At 37.4% G+C, this 21875-nt stretch overlaps 1 protein-coding gene across 13 annotated transcripts in view; it reads right to left on the reverse strand.

Annotated features, from left to right (window-relative positions):
• The window catches only part of ERC1 (ELKS/RAB6-interacting/CAST family member 1), a 277355-nt gene that overhangs the window by 106398 nt on the left and 149082 nt on the right, over positions 1-21875 (reverse strand). For 10 of the 13 annotated variants that reach the window (XM_077178195.1, XM_077178201.1, XM_077178199.1 and 7 more), the window contains one exon: positions 8891-9022. The exons of the other annotated variants lie outside the window; for them this stretch is intronic. In XM_077178195.1, coding sequence (XP_077034310.1) covers positions 8891-9022 — 132 coding nt within the window. The remainder of the gene's footprint in view (positions 1-8890; positions 9023-21875) is intronic. 13 annotated transcript variants of the gene reach the window in all.

The raw sequence follows: 21875 nt of genomic DNA on the forward strand, positions 1-21875 counted from the left end.
CAACCTTTTGCCAAAGTCAGCTGAGTACAGCATTAGAGGACTGTGGCAGACTGGACATGGAGAAGGAGTTCTGTTTGCAGTGAAGAGGGGAGTGAGCATTGGAGCTGTGAAAATGGCTGGTGGATTATCAACTCTCCAGAGAAAGGCAGGGTCTTTTGATCATTTGTAATATACAGCAGTAATTCTAGGGATGAACTTTGTCTTTCTTTACATTACTGTGTGGCTTTCTTAAGTCTTTTTGCTTTTGTTTCTTTGGTTGTTTGGATTTTGTACATTCAGCATCCCTGATAAAACAGAGTGTCTTGGTTGCTTGCCAGAACTGGTGCCACTGTTCCATTCTTACCTTATTAAATGGGAAAAAGGAGAGGAGCAAGATAAAGAGAACAAAAGCCCATGGTCTGAAAACCTGCAGGATACTGCAGATGAATGCAATTTTTCTTATCATTGTGAAACTGAGATATTTAGACAGCTGATGTCTCTTATTTCCATGAGCTGGTCTCCCAACAAAAACTTCATTATAAAAAGAGCATCTGATAATAAAAAGGAGTTAATGCTCTGTATTGCTCCTTGCTATCTCCACTGATGGCTCTAGGCAAGGAAGAGCACTAATGAGATTTACCAGACATCAGACGTTCCCATGTTCCTCCTGCAGAAGCCACACAAACATCAACAAAGAACTCTCTGTCAAGGGTTTTGTTACTTGAGTGTTCATCAAGTTTTTTTCACTCATACTCTCAGAGCACTGAGTTTTTGTATGAAGAATCAGGATTCACAGATGTTTGGAAAAGAGAAAGCTCCTAAGCCTTCAGGACTCAGTGAGTCACAGCTGTGTCCTGTTAAGATGTTTGGAGGTAGCTTTGACAGTTGTATCTCCTAAATGTGGGCTGCAACCTACACAAATAAGCAACAGCCTACTGCTGGGACAAGAGCTCTTGAGAAGGAAACAATAATTGCCTCTGCTCAACACAAACAAAATATTTGAGTCAGGCCTTGAATAAAAGTAAGTGAAAACTGAATTCTGATTTCTACTCAGGAAAAGAAATCTGTTTTAGTCACTGGTATCTGAAGAGTGTATCAAGTCACAATTCTATTTCCACATTTTCCTGAAGCAAAACCATTGTCCAACAAAACATTCTCATGTTTTTTTAATCCACATAACCATACCAAAGGAAGCTGTCCTATTCTACTTTACATGGATCTATAGTCTCAGGAAACTGTCTTGTGTTCATCTTCCAGGACTAGCAATTCCTAACCCTTGGGAATACAGCAGCAATCACTAGGAGCAAGAATCTACCTTGAAAAAACTTGGATTTTGATCACCTTTTAAAAATCTGTACAGAGGCAGAGGCCCTAGAATGCAGCACATGAAGCACATCCTGTGCAGTGCTGCACATGTTGTGCTCATTTGGAACAATTTATCACATCCAAACAAAATTCTCTAAATCTATGATTAAATCATGATACTTCAGCCACAACTCTAAACATGGCCATCTTCAAAATAAATTGCCCTTTCTTAGGTTACATCTACTGCTGCTAAGGTAGAAGTGAGACTAATTGCCCACAGATTTCAGCAGGTTTTTACCAGCTTTCTGCAGGCCATGCTGATTTCCATTTTGCTGCATTTTAGACAGTTTCAGGTTAACTAGAATATGCCATTATAGCAGACAGTTTAGACCTAACTGAATAATATTCCAAGTAAATATTTAATGCTGTGCTGCATAGCATTAAAGACTGTCAATTTACAGAGCACAGATTGATTTTCCAAAGAGAAAAACTCTGGTATGATGTATTAACTCACCACAAGCAGTGAAAAACGTTATGCTGATTCCATATACAACTTTAACACTCTTTTCCCAAAAGACATTAAGGATCATGAACATAAATAAATGAAAGCACATGCACTGCCATGTGAAGGCTGAACATGTGGCAACTGAAGAAGCACAGTCTCATTGGCAAACTCAGCAAAGTTTCCACCTCTACAAACTTGTGGAAGCAGATCTTTAGCATTGTAATTAACAGAAAGCAAGTAGCAGAACCTAACTACAATAAATAAAATGAACTTCCACTATTTGGAGCCAACTGCATTCAGGCTGAAATTCAGTGAAGGGTTTGAAGGAATCCAATGGGAAACAGCAGTACAGGAAAGTCAGAAAGTTTTTGTGTGAGTAGGAAATACTTCAACTGAAGAGGCATCCTCAATTTAATTCATCTCAAGCTTGTCAGGCTTCTGTGTTTTTCTATATGGGAGAATGCTATGGAAAGGAAAACAATTTATTTTCTTGCACTTCATGGATTTGGAGGAAAAATCAATTATGTCAGAAAAAGAACATATATGAATCCTATGTTCAAGTCTAATGAGTTTTTCTAATGCTTTAACCTATATAATATTGTATCACACTTGCATTTAAGATCACAGAGAATGCAACTGGAAAAGGAATTTAAAATGAAAAAAGCACAGGACTAGCTTAAACAAATATTAACCAAGTATTTGTGTGGGTCCTCACAATCACAGGCAAGCATTAATGTAACCAAGTCTGCAAGAATTTGATTTTCTCTTGAGCCACAACAAATAAAATGCTGTCTAGAAGTAGGTGCTTAAGAAAATAATATAACAGGCAGAGAGATGCCAAGAGACAGCTTTGTCTGGGATACCTTAGTAAAAGGCATAATATGAAATCAGTATTTATCTATTAAACAATAAAAAGGGATAAAAATACAGACAAAATGATCTGAAAATCAGCACTTGCACCAAATTTCTAGATAACATTTTCCATCAGTATTTCTCATTTCATTAAATGAAAAGTTGAGCTACATGGGGAGATGCCCAATGTATATTTTGCACAGAGGTTAATTATGCTTTCAGCGTCCCTGGTTCTCCTGAAAGCCATCAAATTTTGACTACTTTGCAACCCTAAATGAGAGCAACAAATTAAACAAAAACAAAGCCATCATCCCTGGAGGAATTTAAAAGACAGGTGGACGTGGTGCTTAGGGACATGGTTTAGTGGTGGGCTTGGCAGTATCACGTTAATGGTTGGACTCAATGATCTTTTCCAACCTAAACACTTCCATGATGCTAAAAGATTTTAAAGATTTTTGTCTATGATGTTAGAAAAAGATTTCTGCCTCAAAGTTGTTAGGCATGATTTCCTATTCATTTCTCTCTCTATTCATTTTTCCCATCTGGAGATAAAAAAACCCTCCCAAGCCCCCAGCTCAGTGCAGCTGAACACAACTAAGACAGAAAAAATTCCACTCTTCCACCTCTTTAAAGGTACATTACTGAATGCAGAGGGAATTACACACCAAATTACCTCTCCCTTGCAGGGACTGTGACTCAGTACAAATCTGTGTATTTTTAAAGGAAAAGGTTATGTCATCCATTTAAATATCCAGGGAAAAGAAGTAACATTAGGGAGATGCAGTGCTCCTAAAGATTACTGCAAACATTTTCACTGACAGGGCCCAGTGAACTTCAGTTACCCAAAGTGCTTTCTCCAACCAAAGCAGAACAATCAGACAAAAGAATAAAGTAAATCTCTTGGAAAACAATGGTAAGATTATACTTTGGGCTGACACTGACTTAAAAAGTTCTTAAATTTTTTTTATCAGTAAAACAAAGTAAAATATAAATTTTTAGCACAGAATTTTACTTAATATGAACTAAGTACTCAAATTACTTTGCACGTGTACATATAAACACACACTCAAAAGCCAAAATGATTTTGGCAGACTTTTACAGAAAAGAGCTTTTCAGCAGATATTCAAGGGAAGTTCAGCCAAAGAAATGTAAACTCCCAAGAAAAATCTTTAAAAAAATACCTCCAGCACCTTCACCCCCAAGCCATACCTTGGATTACTGCCTTGATCCCCTATCTCTAAGTTTACCAAATTTCTCACTAGGAGATACAGAAGAGCTAAAAAGCATTAGAAGCATGCTGTCCAGCATGTATTACAGAGCAGTCAGAACTCTGACTTTTCTGTAGTGCTCAGAAAACATCTACAGATAATTGGTTCCTGAGAAATTCCACTTTATATTTTTCATTTACAGGGACCAGCAGAAAGTAACGTAGTGTGTCGGAATTGGTGCTGTGAAATAATTCCAATTATTTCTCAACATATGTGAGAAAATATTTCAGATCCATGTCAGTAACAAAATGCCCAGCAAAAAAGATATGTTTTAATTTATCTTGCATTTTTAGAAGGTATTTGATAGGATAGCATCCAATGTATGATAAATCTGTTGTAAATGTAGTTTCTATTCTATTCTTACAATGAATTGTAGTCTAAATAGTATTTGCTAGAAAGTTAAAACTAGAATGGTGTTCTGACAGAAGTGCAAATGACAGATACAATTCAAAACTTGGTGAGAATTTGAGTACAGTAACTTACAGATAAGACAAAAGGCTCTTGGAGGCTCTACTCTACATTCAAACCCTTGCAGACCTTGTATTTACAGTAGGGAAATGGGAGACAACTGTGAAGGAGGTTCTGGTTGAGTTATTAACCTATTTCATCTTTATTTTTTCCTTAACAAACAGATAACAATTTTGAAGTAGGCATATGTGATATAGAATTTCAGGAGCCTTGTTATCAACATATTTTACATGTAATGTGTACCTGAAATAATATTAAATCCTGCTGAAATTATTTGTAGAGACAGTGGGAGAAAGTAATGAGTGTAAGAATATACATGTAATCAACACAACTTTTACAATATTTAATCTTTTGTATTTTCCATAAAAAAAAAGGAAAATAGAAAAATCTGCCCTATGTATGACAAAAAGACACAGTGCAGGAATAAAGATACAGCTATTTATAGGTCGACATACTTAACCTCATTTAAAATGCCCCACTGTGAACCATAACTTCAAAAAAATTTGATGGTAGGTGTCAAGATCAGACTGCCAACTTAAAAAATTCAGTTTAAATAGCTACCTAAGGAAGGAAGGAATGATGAGGTAATGTCCATTATTTTATATGCTTATTTGCCATTAAATTTTAGGGTAAGGAGTTAAATGTTTGCTGATACTATACACAGAGTGCATTTAAGCAGGAGTTGATATTCATGAGAGAATAGAGCTGCACTACTATCAGCAGGAATGGTATTTAAATTTCTAAAATCTTCTGCTTTTCAAATTTGAAGGAAATAAAATAAGCTAGAGAAATGTACATTGTGGTCAAGCAATGTACCATCTCACTCAAAGAAATAGGAGCCCATTGTAAAGGCTGCAATAAATTTCTGGTAAAAATATTTTTAGTAATAATACTAAGCAACTCCTGCCTTCACTTTTCAGTCCTGCCCACACAGGTCAACATTTCCTCAGATGTACCTCAAGTTGTGCATGGGGATTCATGAACCAGGGCAGTGAAGTGCTTCACATGAAAAAATCCCTTCCAAAGATAAGACAGTTGTCACCATGAACTGCTCCAGGTCACTGCTCCGTTTCACAACACAGCCCCAGAACAACCTCAGCTGGGGAAACAGCTGTGATGTGCACTCAAGAATGGGGATCAAAGTGAGCAAGGAAAAGGAGAGCATGAAGTATTTTAGGTCAGAAAATATTTGTGAACTATGCCCTCCAATAAGGAAGGTTAAAAATGCCAGGAATCCTACTACTGTGCTGCTTGAGACAAGAACCTGTCACTTATTACTGATCAACACCGAGTCACAGAACTTAAACTTGTGTTTCACTTATTTCACAAAAAAGGTTCCCACTCTTTCATGAAGATCAAAGCCCATTCCCAGCACTGTGCTGGGAATCCAATTCCTACAAAGGATAACCTGCTGCTTCCTGCTGCAGGAGAAGGGATGCTAAGGTGCACCAGGACAGTGAAAGGGCTGGTGAACAAGATGGGGTCTCTTTTCAAAGAAAGCCTCCAACAGTTTTTCTTAGGGAGCAAAACTACTGCTGTACTTCTGAGAGGGAAAAACTTCTACACAACTCTGTTCTTCTCCCCTGAGGAACATAATGACAGCTTTTCTAAAATAAACTCAGATTTGGTTAATGCAGAAATAGTGTCTGAATCCACACTTACAATAGCGTCAATCTACATTTACAATAGTGTCTGACTCTAATAAAAAACCTTTATGATAGAAGTGTTTATCTGAGAAATCCTACCTTCAGCCTTATGGGAGTACTGAGGAAGGAGTCTGCATACACCTTCTGACCTTTCACACAAAGGGCTGAACTAGTGGGCTCAGCCACAGTTCTAAATAACCCTACAGCTGTGAGGAATTCAGCATCTACATAGAGGATTCAGCAGGTGCACCATCAAAACCAGGTGACTATTATTAAAAAGAAAGGCTTGACAAACTTTCAAGCCTTACCATCTATGCAAGACTGACTCATCTGCTCTCTGTATGGCAGGGTTTTTGCTATACAGATCAGTGGGGATAATAAAACTGTGCCAAATTCAATGGGGGCACTGCTCCCAGCAGGAAATGCCTGATTTTGTTTTTGAGACAGATGAAAGAAAGACCAGGTCTAAAACTGTGAAATAAACAAAGTTTTTAGTCAGCAGGAGATGTCTTGCATACACAGATTGTGCATTAACACAGTTACCCACTGTCACAGCTGATACACACTGACAGGATATTTTCAAACACTGGATTAAATAGAGCAACATTTTAGGATATATGAGCACCATGAAATCCAGGGTGGCTTTGTGGACACTGTAATTCAAATGTGAAGCCTATAAAGCAGCACAACACCACACATCATGAGATGATGGAGGGCAGGATTACACAAGACAAGGCTACAGTAACCACACAAAATACTGGGGCAGAGGCACACACAGATGAGATGTCCTCATACCTTGAACCACCTAAAGCCAAAATGGTTGACCTCATGCACTGATTCATTAAAAAGCTTCAGACAGGCAGTGAAGTGGCAGAATGGTAGAAAGCAAGATAAACAAGAGAGGAAAGAAAAAAGCATGCAATTAAAAGCAAATTACAGGCAGTTTGAACAATATCAACATTTTAAAAATCACACACAGCACTCACACTTGGTTTAAGAATATTAATAACCTATTATATGGTTTGTGAAAGTCAATGGATTTGCCATTGATAGTATATGGAACACGGAGTCCTGCATTTTAAAACTCTAACATTACCTGTGTGTGTCAGGTCTCCCAGGGCTGACTAGAACAAGAGTCTGCAGATCCTTTTCCACTGTGCTGATTTGTTGCTCATATTTTAAAAACCATAACTGGTATGAGGCAGCAGTTTAGTTCTATTACAATAAACCACTGCTGTCACAGGTGTCAACTTCTTTTTCTTCCAATATTGCTGCTCTCATTCCATTCTCCTTTCTCCTCACTTCTGCATGCACTGCTACATCCAAATTAATTTCTTTTTTATGCTGTTACCTACCATATTCCTTTTTTATGCTGTTACCCACAAATCTTACTTGTCTTGGCTGTCTTCCCCTCTTCTCAATCCCTCTCTTGACCCTGATGGTTTATGGGTCTTCTGCAAGGCTGTGCATTTCCCTGCCTTGCCTCATTTTTAAGAAGTTACACCCAATCTACTTTTGATATTTATATGTATAAATATAATAATAAATATACTATTTTTATAATTATAGATGTTTATATTCTTTGAGCACCAGCTTCTAGATGCTCAAAGAATATAAAAATGGTTACTTTGTCTTGTGTCTTTATAATTAATTAAAGCATTATAACATCCTAGGCATCAAATCACATACCAGTTTGATTACTTTTGTGCCTCATCATAGAACCCAATGCTCTTTCAGATATGTTTTCCTTTCAAGGAGATCTGATCTTCAAAGTGGCATTCACTACCCAGTTAACATTTCTATTTCATGCAATTTTTTAAAGGCTGCAAGAAGCTTGGAAAGAATGCATCCTTGCAAGTGAGTTCCATCCCACTGTCTATGATCCTACAATAAAGCAACCAGAAATATCCTCAATACATCTATCAGCAAACAGCTGAGCTGGACTCTAGCTCATAGAGAAACAATTGCTCTCTTCAGGAAAACTTGGATTTTTACTTCTTTTTCATTAACACCTGTGATACAGGAGTACATGATAAGAAAAATCTCTTAAAATGTTTTAAAGTGCACTCGGTCAGAAATGTTGTTAAATAAATAACAAAGATAAGGAGATTCCTCCATTGAAATGCAACTGACCAAAGGCTCCTGTTTGCTAATCACTGGCCTAAGGAACAGTGAAAAACTCACAAAAAGTTAAGAGTGCTCACAAAATTAAGAGTGCCAGTTTCAGCTACTGTTTCACAAGCTTTATCAAAACCTCATGGATTTATTCATAACTTAGGGTATGCTTTCTTGATGATTACTTACCTGAGCTAAAATCAGGCATGTCCATGATTCTTCAGAGTTATCAGTGGCACAAAATCAATTAATTCATGAAAGTTTCTTGTGGCTTCAGTACACAGGTGTGTATTTTCTGTGTGCATGCTTGGCTTAAGCCAAGGGATTTGTCTTTTTAACCAGTTGTTTTGCAATTGCAAGGAGACTGTAGTCCATAAACACAACCAGGCTAATAAAAACCATTGTCTTTCAAATAAATTCAATGAACAAGACAGTAAATCTAAGTATACCTTACACACAGGAAGGCAGCTTTGACAGGCAAGAGAGATCAGAAGAGTTACTACTTAAACCAGTATTTCAAAAGCTCAGGATACCTTATATTTTGATTTTAATTTGTAGAAAATCTTATCTATGAAATACAACTTACTATGAAGGTTTTGCAGATTTTTTGAGTTCTGTTACCTAACAGTGGAACAGACATAGAGGATCAAAGAAAGCCAGCTGTGTTTCAGGCAGGAAAGCAGGGAAATTAGTACTTTACTGTCTGGTTACTTCCCTGGGAGGGCTACCAGTGACTTTACAAGATTGCAGACCTGTTTCTCAGCATTGATCCTGGCTGACTCCTCTTGTGCTAGCACCATTTCTCGCTCTGCAGTTATCTGAACACTTTCTCTGAGTGCCTCTTCCAACTCTTCAATCCGATCATCCTTTTTACGCAGATTGTCCTGGAAAATGACGGGAGACGAGGTGAAGACCACTTGTTTGGAAGTACAGCCTTTTAACCAACCAAGTTTTTAAGCCAACCAAAATGTGTTTCTCCCTCCCAAGGTGCAATTTGCAGGCAAATAATCTTCACACAAAGGAAAGAATGATGAAGGGATGCAGGAGTAAGAGGAAGATCGCAGTAAAGAGAAGGAGAAAGCCAGCAAAGCAGGACCTCAAAGCAAGAGGGCTTGTCTGGTGTGGCTGTACCACAGACCTGTCAGATTACACAGCACAGAGAAGCAAGGATTGTTGGAAAAGAAGGACTAGTAAGCAGCTCTGAAGAAGCAGAGAAGCCAGAAGTGGCAGGAAAGTAGCAGGCATTCAGAATTGCCCGTTGGCTCGCACATTCAGCAGCAGGAGTGGTGAGAAGGGAAACAGAGCACTGCACTTTGGAATGTGCATTTCCAGGTTAAGAGGGAGAAAAGCAAACATTGACCCAACAGAGTCTTCCACTGTTCAGTTAAGTCTTAAAGGAAGTTTTACACCTAAGGCATGCTAGGAAATATGAAGGATTCATCTGGGCTGTCTGAATCTCAGACATTCAAGTACTAAGACTCCCTAAAAACTTATTCTTTGATTAAGAGCATCTTCACAGCTGTGATTTCAGATGTGCTTCATATGTTGAGACCACTGAAGAAAACTTACTGCTCCTCAAAAAATATGTTTATTGGTTCCTACAAGCAGCATAACTTAAAAAAAATATATATACACAAAGTAATGGTATTGTTATTTCTAAAGGAGACTCTCCTAACTTTAATCTTGCAAGGAAAATAAATGTATCTCTCCTGCTTCTGCAGAAGCAGCTTTACAGGAGGCTTCAAAGCAGGCTGTGCATACATGAGTGCCCTGGACCATAGCTGCTTAACAAATCCACCACAAGGGAGCAGCTGGATGGAAGATTTCTGCATTTCTTGTCTTCCAGATTGGTTTAGATCATAGGGTTCCACAATGAGATATTAATGCACACTAAAGTTAATATATGGCTTTTTAGCCATCTCAGTAGCAGTGGAAGAATCAAAAATGCTTTTATTTGTTGGCATTTTCCTCTTTGTCAGATGTACCCCTTTGGGTTCTGTCCTTTTGTATTTAGGATTGTAATTTTCCACTTACACTGGAAGAGTTTTGCACCATGTAAAGAATAAGGAAAAAGAAGACTGACTTGGAAAAAAATTGCCCTTGCAACCTTCATAATGAAAAAATTAGTCATTGGAGTTTAACAAATGAATCTGACTTATTCCTTCATTCCTGCTTTCTAGGACCATATCCTCAAAGAGAGTTGTGTGAAAACCATTTCTGACAGTCTCAAAACTGCCACTTTCAATGAGAGTGTTCAAGCAGAGATGCAAAGCTGTTAGGTTTGCAAGCAGAGCAGCTTTCTGCTGATGGTTATATTGCAACATGGATTTACAGGGCAAGTAATTGCTGTTTTCTAAAGAAACAAATGGAGAGATCTACATTTCAAAAATAGGAGTTGCTTTACATGTTTTCATATTTTCAGAATCTTTTAGGAACACTGATAACATCTTCCAAAACTACTTTATGGTTATGATAAGCATAAATGAAGTCTCATCAAAAAGATTAATAACAAGGTTACAAAAAGTTGTGCAAGGAATAGTAACCATTTCAGATATAGGAAATATTTATTTGCCTATCTGCATTACAGAGTAATTGTGAACTTTACTCCTTGATATATCACTCATGGGCAGCCAGGTGAATGTGTAGTTTTCTCTGTCAATTATCAGAAGTGGGAATTGTACATTTGAACAGCAGCATTCAAAATGGAAACTCCTTTAAAATAAGAATGCAGTATAAAACATTCTAACACACAGGTATATCCACTCTTCCTTCCAGGCAAACATTTCAGAGGTGAATTCAACACAGTATTAAACATGACACTATAGAGTGCTCTATTCAGACAGGTCAATGCTTGAGTGACAGGAGGAAGAACAACTGGTGTTACCAAAAATACAGTGCCACAGTACCTGCATTTGAAAAATCTATATTCATACATAATTACTTTTCCTGAAATAACACAGAAACTTTTACACATATGATAGAGGATCACAAGTTAAAAATCCAGGCTGAATTGCCTAGAAATGGTGAACTTTAACACAAATAACCTACCCAGTAAGAAAAGCCTGAATATAACTTTTTCCTTTCTGTCTCAGTCAAACCTATTTAAAAGATGTGCAATTTTATTCTTCTAATGGTGTCATGATGTGTTTAACCACCTGACAAAACCACACAAATGACTGGCAGGAGCAGCAGATCAGTCAGGTAGCACATCCATTAGTGCAGCACAGTCTCAAAGTACTCTTAAAGAATGATTTCATTTCTAGCTCATTGATTCATGACTGATTAGTATTTGAATGACTTAAAAAAAAAAGCTGCTGTCTTGTATTAGTAGATAAAATTGAAGTGAACTTTTTGACACATCAGCATGTTCTTCCAACTGTTTGGCCGTGAACTCTTAAACATGACAGGCTCATGCTGACCTGTGCTGCTGCTTTCCTCCATTTAATTACATGAAGTATTCTACCTTTATTATGAGAAGATTTAAACTCTGGAAAAAGTCTTCCATCAATGGGAATCTTATACAGATGGCTACTCAGACAGAAAAAATCACTTACCTGTGCAGTAACTGCATTCTTCAAGGTGTATTACCTACCCAAATGCCTCCATGACCCTCCTTCCCTTGCCCCCCTGCATCCCATGTGCAGCAGAGATGGAATTAGACTGGGATACAGGAGACAGCTCTGCCTTTATGCTCACTGGTGGCAGCACACACAAAATGAAAAACCCATGTGACACTGTGGGAGTGCCAAGAGTTCAGGCACAATAAAAATTTTTGCTACCTATGCTGTGATCCAGCTGCTGATTCACATGCAAAACTAATTCCATCCATGCCTATCTGAGAGCCTGAAAGGAAAAGGTGGTGTGACTGATGCACATTTCTGGGATTTTCCTTTCACTTCAGGAAGGAAGTGGTGGGATGGCCAAGTGATGCATGTTGAAATGATGTATCAATTTAATCTATCCTGCATTCATGTGATGTGTAATCTGCCGTCAAGTTTTATGCAAGTGCATGAAATAGGATACGTGCTTTCACCAAGGCATTTAGGTTCAATTAAATCTAAGGTATCCTGGCAAACTTCATAACTGTGTCTTGAACTACACTCACAAATATCTTTATGGCCTAATTTCACTCTTGGAATTAAGGTGGAATTCTCTAGTAAGCTCTTGGGAAAGATTAGTTAACAGTTTGAGAAAGCAATGAAATTATTCTTGCAACTGCTGAAAGTATTTCTAGGAGTAGAGAACCACCTAGGCAGGGAAAGAATTTTATCATAGAACCCTGTAAATAATGCAATAGCACATTTTACCTGTGTACTTTCATAGATCAGATGAGAAGAATGCAATAATGGAAATGCTTTGCACTAGGAATCAATTACTTTTTAAACAGGGAAATCATTCCATCATTACCAGCCCTTACTCCTGTGAACTATTGCTTTTGTTTATCATGTATTTCCTCAAGAAGCTCAGATAAAGAATATCTGACCCAGATAAATTCTTTATCTGACCCAGATAAAGAATTCAATGACCTCAGTCCATCCTAGATGGAATAAACTCCATAGAAAGCAAACCCCTCCCTTGTGAACTGACCTTCCACTGGGCAAGTGGAAGGTGGGAACTCAGGACTGTCAGCTGCCTCAAGTACTACTTAAAGCTTCCTCATGGATACAATCATTTAGATCTTGAGATAACAAATTCTTCAACAACAGTTGGAGACAGTCCATCCACAAATGTTAAGGTTTTTTCCTAGTCAAAAATATGAGGACCTGATTAACTGTAACTCTAAAGTGCATGCTGATTATTAATTAATATGAAAAACTGAATCTTCTTCAAAGACTTCGCAAAATCTTCCATAAAATTCCCTTGCTTCCTCTTTTTGGCCATAATCAGAACCAAGTATGAAGAAGAAAATTGGTTCTACTTATAGTCAGCCAGTTACTGAAGACTTCTGGTTTGCAATCTCAGGAATCTACGAAAAGATGCCTGAAGAGTCACAAAATTACTGAAGGTGAGTTTCTGCAGTTTTGGTTGAACTACTGAACCCAGAAGAAAGATGCTATGCCAAATACCTACTCTTCACAGGAGGACAATTGGTGAAAATAAATCAGTTAAATAATGTTTTCTTTTCCCTGAAAAAGATCTGTAAAAATCTGCATCTTTTCCTAAGAAGGTCCTAAGGGAATATGTGGTGCTACCAAAAGGAGGTATTACAGTTTCATTTGATTTCAGGAGCAAACATAGAGCCTTAAAGCTCAGGTGAGGGTGGTGGATCTCCCTCATTCAGTTCCACATGCTGATCAACTACTTCAAGTCTTTGAACAAGAAAAGCACACAAAATTGTCACTCATAAATGGGGAAATGCCTCTAATTGGGGTTTTCAAGAATATACATGAGGTAAATACTGAAGGCCAGAACCCCATGGTACAAAACCCAAATGGTATTTACTACAGACCCTAGCTCAAAAGGAGTGTTTGGGGTCCTTCTGCAACTCATCCAAAGTAACAGATGTCCACAAAAAAATAATTTAATTCATTACCATTTCCTGAAGAAAGTGGAAATATAAAAAAAACCCCAAACCTCTACAAACATATTTGCTTGAAACGTGGAATGAAAGAAGAGTTTATAAACTCCTGAAGAAGGAAATACCTTTAGGGTAGAGTATAGCTTGGTACTAAAATGCAGCATAAACGCCAAATAAACACAGATCCAACACTAAAGACTCTGAAAATAAAGTAACAGAGAGACAAGCTACCATGTAAAGCTGTTACAAGATATATTGCTGGGCACAAACAAGCAGTGGAGTTACAATAACCACGGATGCTAATGCTGTCTTGGTGCTCTCAACTGGTAAAATTAAAGACCTTATGTCCTGGAGGTTATCTGTGATGAGGAAATCTCTGGCTCTTGGGCAGAAATTGAGTATATCCAAGTATTAGGTTTATATAAAGTCCCTGTTTCTCACAGAGCAAGATGAAGAGGGATTTTTGTAAGCACAGCAACAGCAGATGTAATTATCAGGAGCTGCTGAATGAAAGGAGCAGTCTGAGAGCTACAAGGCACAAACTGCCAAGCAGGAGCTCCTTGATCAACATTTCCTCATCTTTGGAGATCAGACCTGAGATACACAACGATTATGTCATTAGAACAACATGTGTCAGCATCTGGAAGGTTGTATCTGCCAAATAAGACACATGGATTGCAATTCAAGCCTGACAACTTACATAAACCCAGAAAAATAACTACAAGAGACAAAAGGAGAAAGACTGCAGTAGAAGAATTTAATTCCAGTAGGAGTTGAGAGGGAAGTGCAACCAAAGCTGGCCACTGCACTGAATATGCTGTACTGAAAAGATGAGCAATGGCAGAAGGTGATGAGTACATTTTTCTGAGAATACCACAGTGGAAAAAGAGGACATGTGTACCTCCAGAGTCTGTGTGCACTTGTGGATCACCACTTGCAGGAAGAACAAAAATATATTTACAGTGAAAAGAAAACATGGATAAATATTATTTCTAGACATGATAGGTTTAATATAACCATTCCATTAAAATTAGCATGGTGAAAAAAAAAAACTGTATGGAAGACAACACTTCATGAGAAACGGCCAGGGAAATTTTCTTTTAAATAGAAAATGCAGTGATGTTTCAACTACACTGTCCCTTGAAAATACTCAGGAGTGATGCAGGACTATGAATGATGCTGCCAACAAAAATATGCACTTCTCTGTACGTGGGAAGGATGCACACAAAAAATATTTACATGGGAAAAAACCCACCCAAACCAACAAAAGTTGGAAAAGAAATGTATGAACTCTAGTGACAGAGTGCAACAGAAAATAACCAGATAGATACAAATACTACAAACAGATCTAATTTAAATGAAAGGGAAGTGAAATGGGAGGGGAAAAAATACCCTGGTGAAAACTTAATTGAAAAGAAAGGCTTAATCTTTCACATTGTCTTTTTCTTAGATACACATGAAAGCCTTAATAAAAGCCCTGCATATTACTATTATTGCCTGAAAACTGCTAAATTATATACAAAAATGTGTGAATAACTCCAGCCATTCACACTTTTTCCTTCCAAGATACTGCATCTTACCACCCAGGTGTGCTACTTTCAAAAAGCATTTCCAGAACAGGCATCACTTTTGCTCAACTTGAGGAGCAAAGTGAAATACAGAGCCTGTGATAACGGTAAAAAAGGATCCTAATCAATGCTAGTTGAAGGAGGACAGAAAGGAGAAGAAAAAGGACAGCTCTAGACACTATTATAGGCCCAGAAAGGGAAAGGCAGCAGTGGTTATTCCTGTGGGAAACAGGCAATGTCCTTTCCTGACAGTTGCCATCTCTTTGACACTTTTTTCCTGTTCTGTAAGCTTGGTGCTCCCAGCACAGCAATCAGTTATAAATCTGGGGCTTGTACAGACACTTTTCATTAGCAGCAGCCCAGACAGGCTCAAACACCTTGCCAACACTAACAACCAGGTTTACCATTTAGCAGCTGCACGGGGTGCCAGCAGTTTTAACATTTTGCTCTGGCTGTTGCACATTACCACATTTGTAGTTTTTAAAACCTAGAGGGACAATGTTTCTATCAAACCACAGCAGGTCACTGCATGGACTATTGAAATGGGACTCAAAGCTGACAATACAGCTGAGAAAATGATCTGAAGTGAGCAAAAGCAATAGATATCTCTAATTGTTATGGGGCTTTGTGGTTTTTTTTTGTTTATTTGGTTTGTCTTTCTTTTTTGGGGGACAGTATCGTGTTTTTGGAGTGGCTAATTGGAAAAATGCTACTGTAACAAGATTTGTTCTTCTCTCATGTATCAATACAATGACTCAAGGCTCCTAAACTGATATGGGATTAGAGAAAAAGCCAACAGCAGTTCTAACTAACTGCACCATTAACACAAAGCTGTTATTCCCTTGATACAGCCTTATTTGCCTGAGCTCTCTCTGTAAATGTCAGTCCTGTCATCATCATTGCACTAATATATCACAGTCACAAGACCTACCTTTCTTTGCTCATTTTTAATCCTTCAGCAGACAAAACCATCAGAGCACCACACATAGACAGCCATAAAAGAACACTTCTCTTGCTTTCCCTCTTTTTCACAGATGAATATAGGACAAAAATTGCTACTGACAAAAACACAACTGAGGAAATGCCTACTGAGCAGTTATCACATTGAATCTCATCCAGTCTGTCAATTTTAAAGGGAATTCCTGCAATCCTCATTTCTGCTTTTGATTTTAGCCTCTGATGCCTCTTCCTTGATGTGCATCATCAAGTAGAGCAGCTTTTGTATTTGTGCTATTTACTGCTTCCTTTAAAGCAGCCATCTACCAAGATCCTACTCCTAACCACAAAACATTTTAACCCCCCCCCAAAAAAATCCCTTTCACTCCATGAAGATACTCCCCTTTCTCCCCATCTTCAAACTAGAGATCAGTAAAACAATTTCCCATCAGAAATAAATTGTCACTGTTCTTTCATGCTATCCAGGAACACCCCAATGCACCCACAAACCCAAACCCCTGACAGCCAGCTGCACCAAATGAAGATAATTTCAAGGAGAAGATCTGCCTTAGCACAACATGGATTCAGCTATGAACCAGAAAAAAACTGTATTAATTTAGGGAAATTCTTGGCTTAAAATATTAAAAGCTGTTCTCAATATCTTTACCAGTAAATGCCTGATCTGCTGTTCCACTGTATCCATAGAATAAGGATACATTTGAAGATGATTAGAATACAGTACATAAAATTTTTAAAAATTGACAACTAAATAGTAACAATCAGAAAACAGTGAGCTTAAAAATATTGAAATAAGGTGGTTGAAGATGATTTGAGACTCATTTGTGAATGATACTCATTTGTTTATTTGCAGCATTACACTGACAGTAGCTTTAAACAGGCAACTTAGTACATAACATTCATAAAAGTCACCATTAAAATTAACTGGCTTAAAAGCCAAAAGAATGAGAAAGTGGAAACATTTCACATTCTGAGAGATTCTCACTTCTTTGTATGAAAATTCCAATTGTTTCTATAAAAGCCTGACCTAGTCCAAAGGAATGGGAAAACCAGTTATTGTTTCCTTTTAGCCCCAAATATTCCAAAATGATCTTCTATTATTCTCAGTCTGCAAAGTAGGAAAAAGTATTCCCTGGCTCCTGTCTTCACTCATTCTTTTCCATCTTCAAGAATTTAATTTTATTTAATATCTGTTTGAACAGAAGCCTGTCCTTGTGTTTACCATTTTCTTCCTTGCCTTTACCTCTCCTGTGTTTGCCACATCCTTTTCTGTGGTGGATGGTTGGCATCACTGCACATTATTCAGAGGGGGAATGCACTGCTCATGCACACAGTGCCACAGCAGCAGCATTCTCTGGTTTGCTGTTTGATACTTCTCAAATGGCTTTTTAATAGTCCTCTTAACCAATAACATTTTCATAAAAGTACTTATTCTAATTCTGAGATTGCTCTCCTATGGTAAAAGAGCAAATCAGAACCCATCATTGTGCACATATATTTAAGATTGCTTCTCCTGACATATGCAAATAAATATATACTTATGCTGAACTTCACCTGCTCTCTTATCCCTGGGTTCCAGTTATCAGGCACTTGTGGAGCTATGTAAGTTATCTTTCATTTAAATATCCTGAATAAATTAGTAAATATAATTTGAAATTGCACAAAAATTTAGTCTCATTTACAGAAAATCTTATATCTGCCATTTTTTAGCTGAGCTCTAGAAGGACATGGGACACCACTGCTGTTGGGACACCGTGTTCCTTCAGCTTTATTTCCTTGCTTTTCATGCCCTGCTTTGGAGAATCAGCTGACCCCAAAATTATCAAACTTTAGGAGGAATTCAAACACAAGCAAGGAAAGCAACATAATGTTCTAAGAGAATTTGTTGATGAATTTTAACTGACTATAGACATCTTCTAGAATGTTAATATCATCCTCCTTTAATCCTCAGTCACAGACTAAGTAACGCCAATATATTGAAGTTTTTCCCATGCCTGCATTGAGATGTACATCCCTGCACATCAAACCAAACTAAGGAGATGAAAGGACTGGTGCTAACTTTTAGTAAGTTACAACCTTGTGTCACTTCTGAATGCAGTTTGCAGCCTAGGTCTCAATTCCAGTTAATATTTGCACATCACAGTAAGAGCAGTTGCTCTGATACCTCCTAAGAACGTGTAAATTTTAGACAAAGAGAAAAATTTAAGACAGAATACATTGATTTATATATTGAAAAAAAGTAAGGGTGACACCAATTTGGGCACTTCAGTAAGCAAGATTTAAGAATAATACTGATTTAGAATGAATTTAATTAGGTTTAGCACTATTTGAAATCAATTAGAGGAAATATTTTTAAGGGAATGCTCAAGTATTTGTTCCCACAGTATAGAACCAAAAAAAAAAAATCCACATGTATTATTTTTTAAAAATAAATTCTGAATTCTTTCTGAGGTCCCCATCATCGCCCCATCTCCATTTCTTTTTCTATTGTGCAAAAGAAGAATAAAACAGAATAGCAATTTTATTAAACAATGAGACTATGAAATGAGCCATGGCAATTGGGCATTCTTATTCTTGGGGACAGATGAGTTAGAAACCACTTTCAACACAGCAAGTAAAAAAAATAAAAAACCTAATGAGAGAGACAGAAAAAAAAAAATCAAGAAGAAGGAAAAAATGCAAATTTATTACCATTTCTCAGGCTCATGAAATAAGACACCAAAATGAAAAGAGAGCTGTTCTTCCCCTCCAATGTGCTCCTATTGTTTTGCTTAAATCTGGCCCTCAATGTTTCCTACTCTCAGGAGAGACCTCCTCACAGGAACCACACCATGTTGTCAACAGATACATTAATCTCCCTGACAGCTTTTAGGAAAGCAGTTTGAGCTCAGATACTAATCTTGGGGAAAAAAGCCTATGCAAAAAACATCCAGTGGTTAGGGCTGCTGGCACACATTCAGCTGTGCAGCCCTCACTGCACTCAGTTTCTGGCATATCATGAAGGGTACCAAGCCTTCCCTCTGCCAAACAGGAAAGAGCACAAATAGCAGGTTTCATCTTCCACTGACACATCATGTTTCGCCAGAAAAGACTGGGTGAAAGCGTGTCAGGGGAATAATATTCCTGATGGATCACCAAAAAATCTTAGGATGCAGGGAGTCTTCTTTCCTCTATTAAAAACTCTCAGGCTGTATAATGGCTTTCTCTCGCTACAAATCTCAATTTGCAGTTAAGGGAAATACTGGGATAACTGGGAGACTGCCTAATGCTAGCTGCAAATAGTGACTTCCACGAAATTTTTCCAGCTGTCTCTTCAAGACTGTAGAGCTGTCCAATTTTTACTTTACAAAGGAAGACAAAGTCAAATGGTTCATCTTTTTTAAAGATGTGAAAGCAATGAATTCATCTAACCTGAATATAATAAATGTATGGTAAACTAAACCAAACCATAAAGTGAAAACTGATAGAGCAGATGGTTAAATGTCTATCCAGGGAAATGCTCCTCCATTACAATTGCCAGGGCCCTCCAAACTTCCTTTCTGTAAATGTTATGGTAACAAAAATTCTGAATGGAGCACTCTCTCCTGGTCAGACACAAGAGAAGAAAACTTTTTAACAACAGATTTAATGTCATAAACATCAATTATGTAGAATGACAGACTCTGTAAGAACTGCCACATCAAATTAAGAACAAGGTCATGTATTTATTCTGATACTCTATTTTATAGAGAGAAAAAAGCTGCACCTTTTTTCTACAATTCATTTTTGAGACAAATGTTCAAAAGTGTATCTTTCTATGTTCAAATGTTCAAAAGTGTATCTTTCTATGTTCAAATGTTCAAAAGTGTATCTTTTTCGTCAGTGCTTCAATATGTCACACACAAGCAAAAATCAAGTTAGTTAGACCTTGCAAATCATCATCAGAAAAATGGCTTCAATAAAACTGGAGACATGACTGTCCCCAGCCTGCTCGTGGATCACAGCTCATATTTTAAGAATGTTAATGCACCAAAGCTGAACAAATCAAAGAAAACTAAGAAATGAGAGAGGTTAAATATAAACTTTTTCAATAGTCACCCCTACTACCATATACTTTGTATGCAGTTGTTTGGAGAAATAGGTATCAGATTTCTATAAGAAGTTGGAAATTGGTACTAGAAACAGACCCAGGCAAATATTCCTAAGTTTTAATGTGCATGAAAGCTTGTCTTGATGAGCTTCCTCGAAGTAAAAGGAGAATTACTGTCTTGCAGAGTCCACATGTGAAAGCATAAGAGATAAAAAGGACTGATCTCTCCAGGAACAGGACCTCATCTGAGCAGGTGATGTGGGGCTTCTTGTTTGTCAAGACACTTTTCTTACCTTGTTCTGGCAATCTGTTAGTAAATCTTCATGCCCTTCTTCGAAATCCACATTGTACTTTATCATTTCAATACAGAAAAGAGGAGAAACCTTTTCTGTAAGACAGAAACTAATTTTTATGTGCCCTACTGTCTTGCTGGGATGGAAATCAAACAGTGCAACTTTTACATGAAAATGTAACATCACAATAGTGCTATTTCATATTATGCACTGATTTCTAGCACTGTGCAGGACTCCTCCACTGTCCAATGAACTTTTCAGTCCTGTTTCTGTGTGGCTGAATGATAAAAATGATTAAGGCACGAACTCTGTGAAAATATCTAAGCCTTTCTTCAGTTAAAGAGCATGACAAATGAAGAATAACTGAGTCTTGTCTACAATTACTGTATTATTTCACACATATATAATGAAGTGAGGCTGTCTATTTTTCATTCATGCATTATGTATGCTGTAAAAATAGATGTATCCAGAATGGCTTAATTATGATTTTTAATTCCCAAAAAAGGGCTACAATTCAATTAATTCTTCCTCACCTCCCCTCAAGAAATCTCCCCTCATTCTAAGCGATGAAATGTGTAGCTAAAAGTTCATAATTTCTGGAACTTCTCCCAGACATCCAGGAAAGATAAGAAAAAGTTCTCTTGACAGAGGGCTATGACATGATCAGAACAAGAGCTAGCTTTTCTCAAAGCATCTGCCAGGGTTAAAATATGTGCCTGTTTCTACACCAACTGCAACACACTGTGCTGAAAATCACAACCCTCCAAATACATACAGAATGAAAAGTTTGTGAACACTGTATTTTCTGTAATGTATTGTAAAAGCTGATGGAAATGAAAATTCCTACTAGAATATTACATCACTAATGACTCATCATGCATACTGATGTCTCTACTGCATATGTATATCCTGTTTTGTAATGAGAAGCCAGCTGTCACAGATTCTCTGAGAGGAAGAGCTGGAGGGTAAATTGATCCCAAAACTACCTATTGGCTACCAGTGCCCAAATAAAATAGGAGGAAAAATTTGCATACAATTATTTCAGTTACAATTTTATGAGGTATAAGTGATCTTTAGAGCCTGTATTTGTTCATCCTTGCTGCATTTTCACTAACAAAAGTCCCACGTAACATTGAAGTAAGTGGTAAAACACTGATTCACATTACCTCAGAACCATATTTGGCTAAATTACTGAGGACATGTAACAATATTATCTTTCATCCTATTTTTTAACTGAGAAGAAAAACTCCTTCTTTCAAAAAATACAAAAAAATTTCTTTAAAATTAATTGCAAATTGAGTTGGTAACCTTTCAGAAATTGATGCCATGAGCTCT

The sequence above is a fragment of the Agelaius phoeniceus genome, chromosome 5, assembly GCF_051311805.1.
Source record: "Agelaius phoeniceus isolate bAgePho1 chromosome 5, bAgePho1.hap1, whole genome shotgun sequence".
Taxonomy (NCBI): Eukaryota; Metazoa; Chordata; class Aves; order Passeriformes; family Icteridae; genus Agelaius; species Agelaius phoeniceus.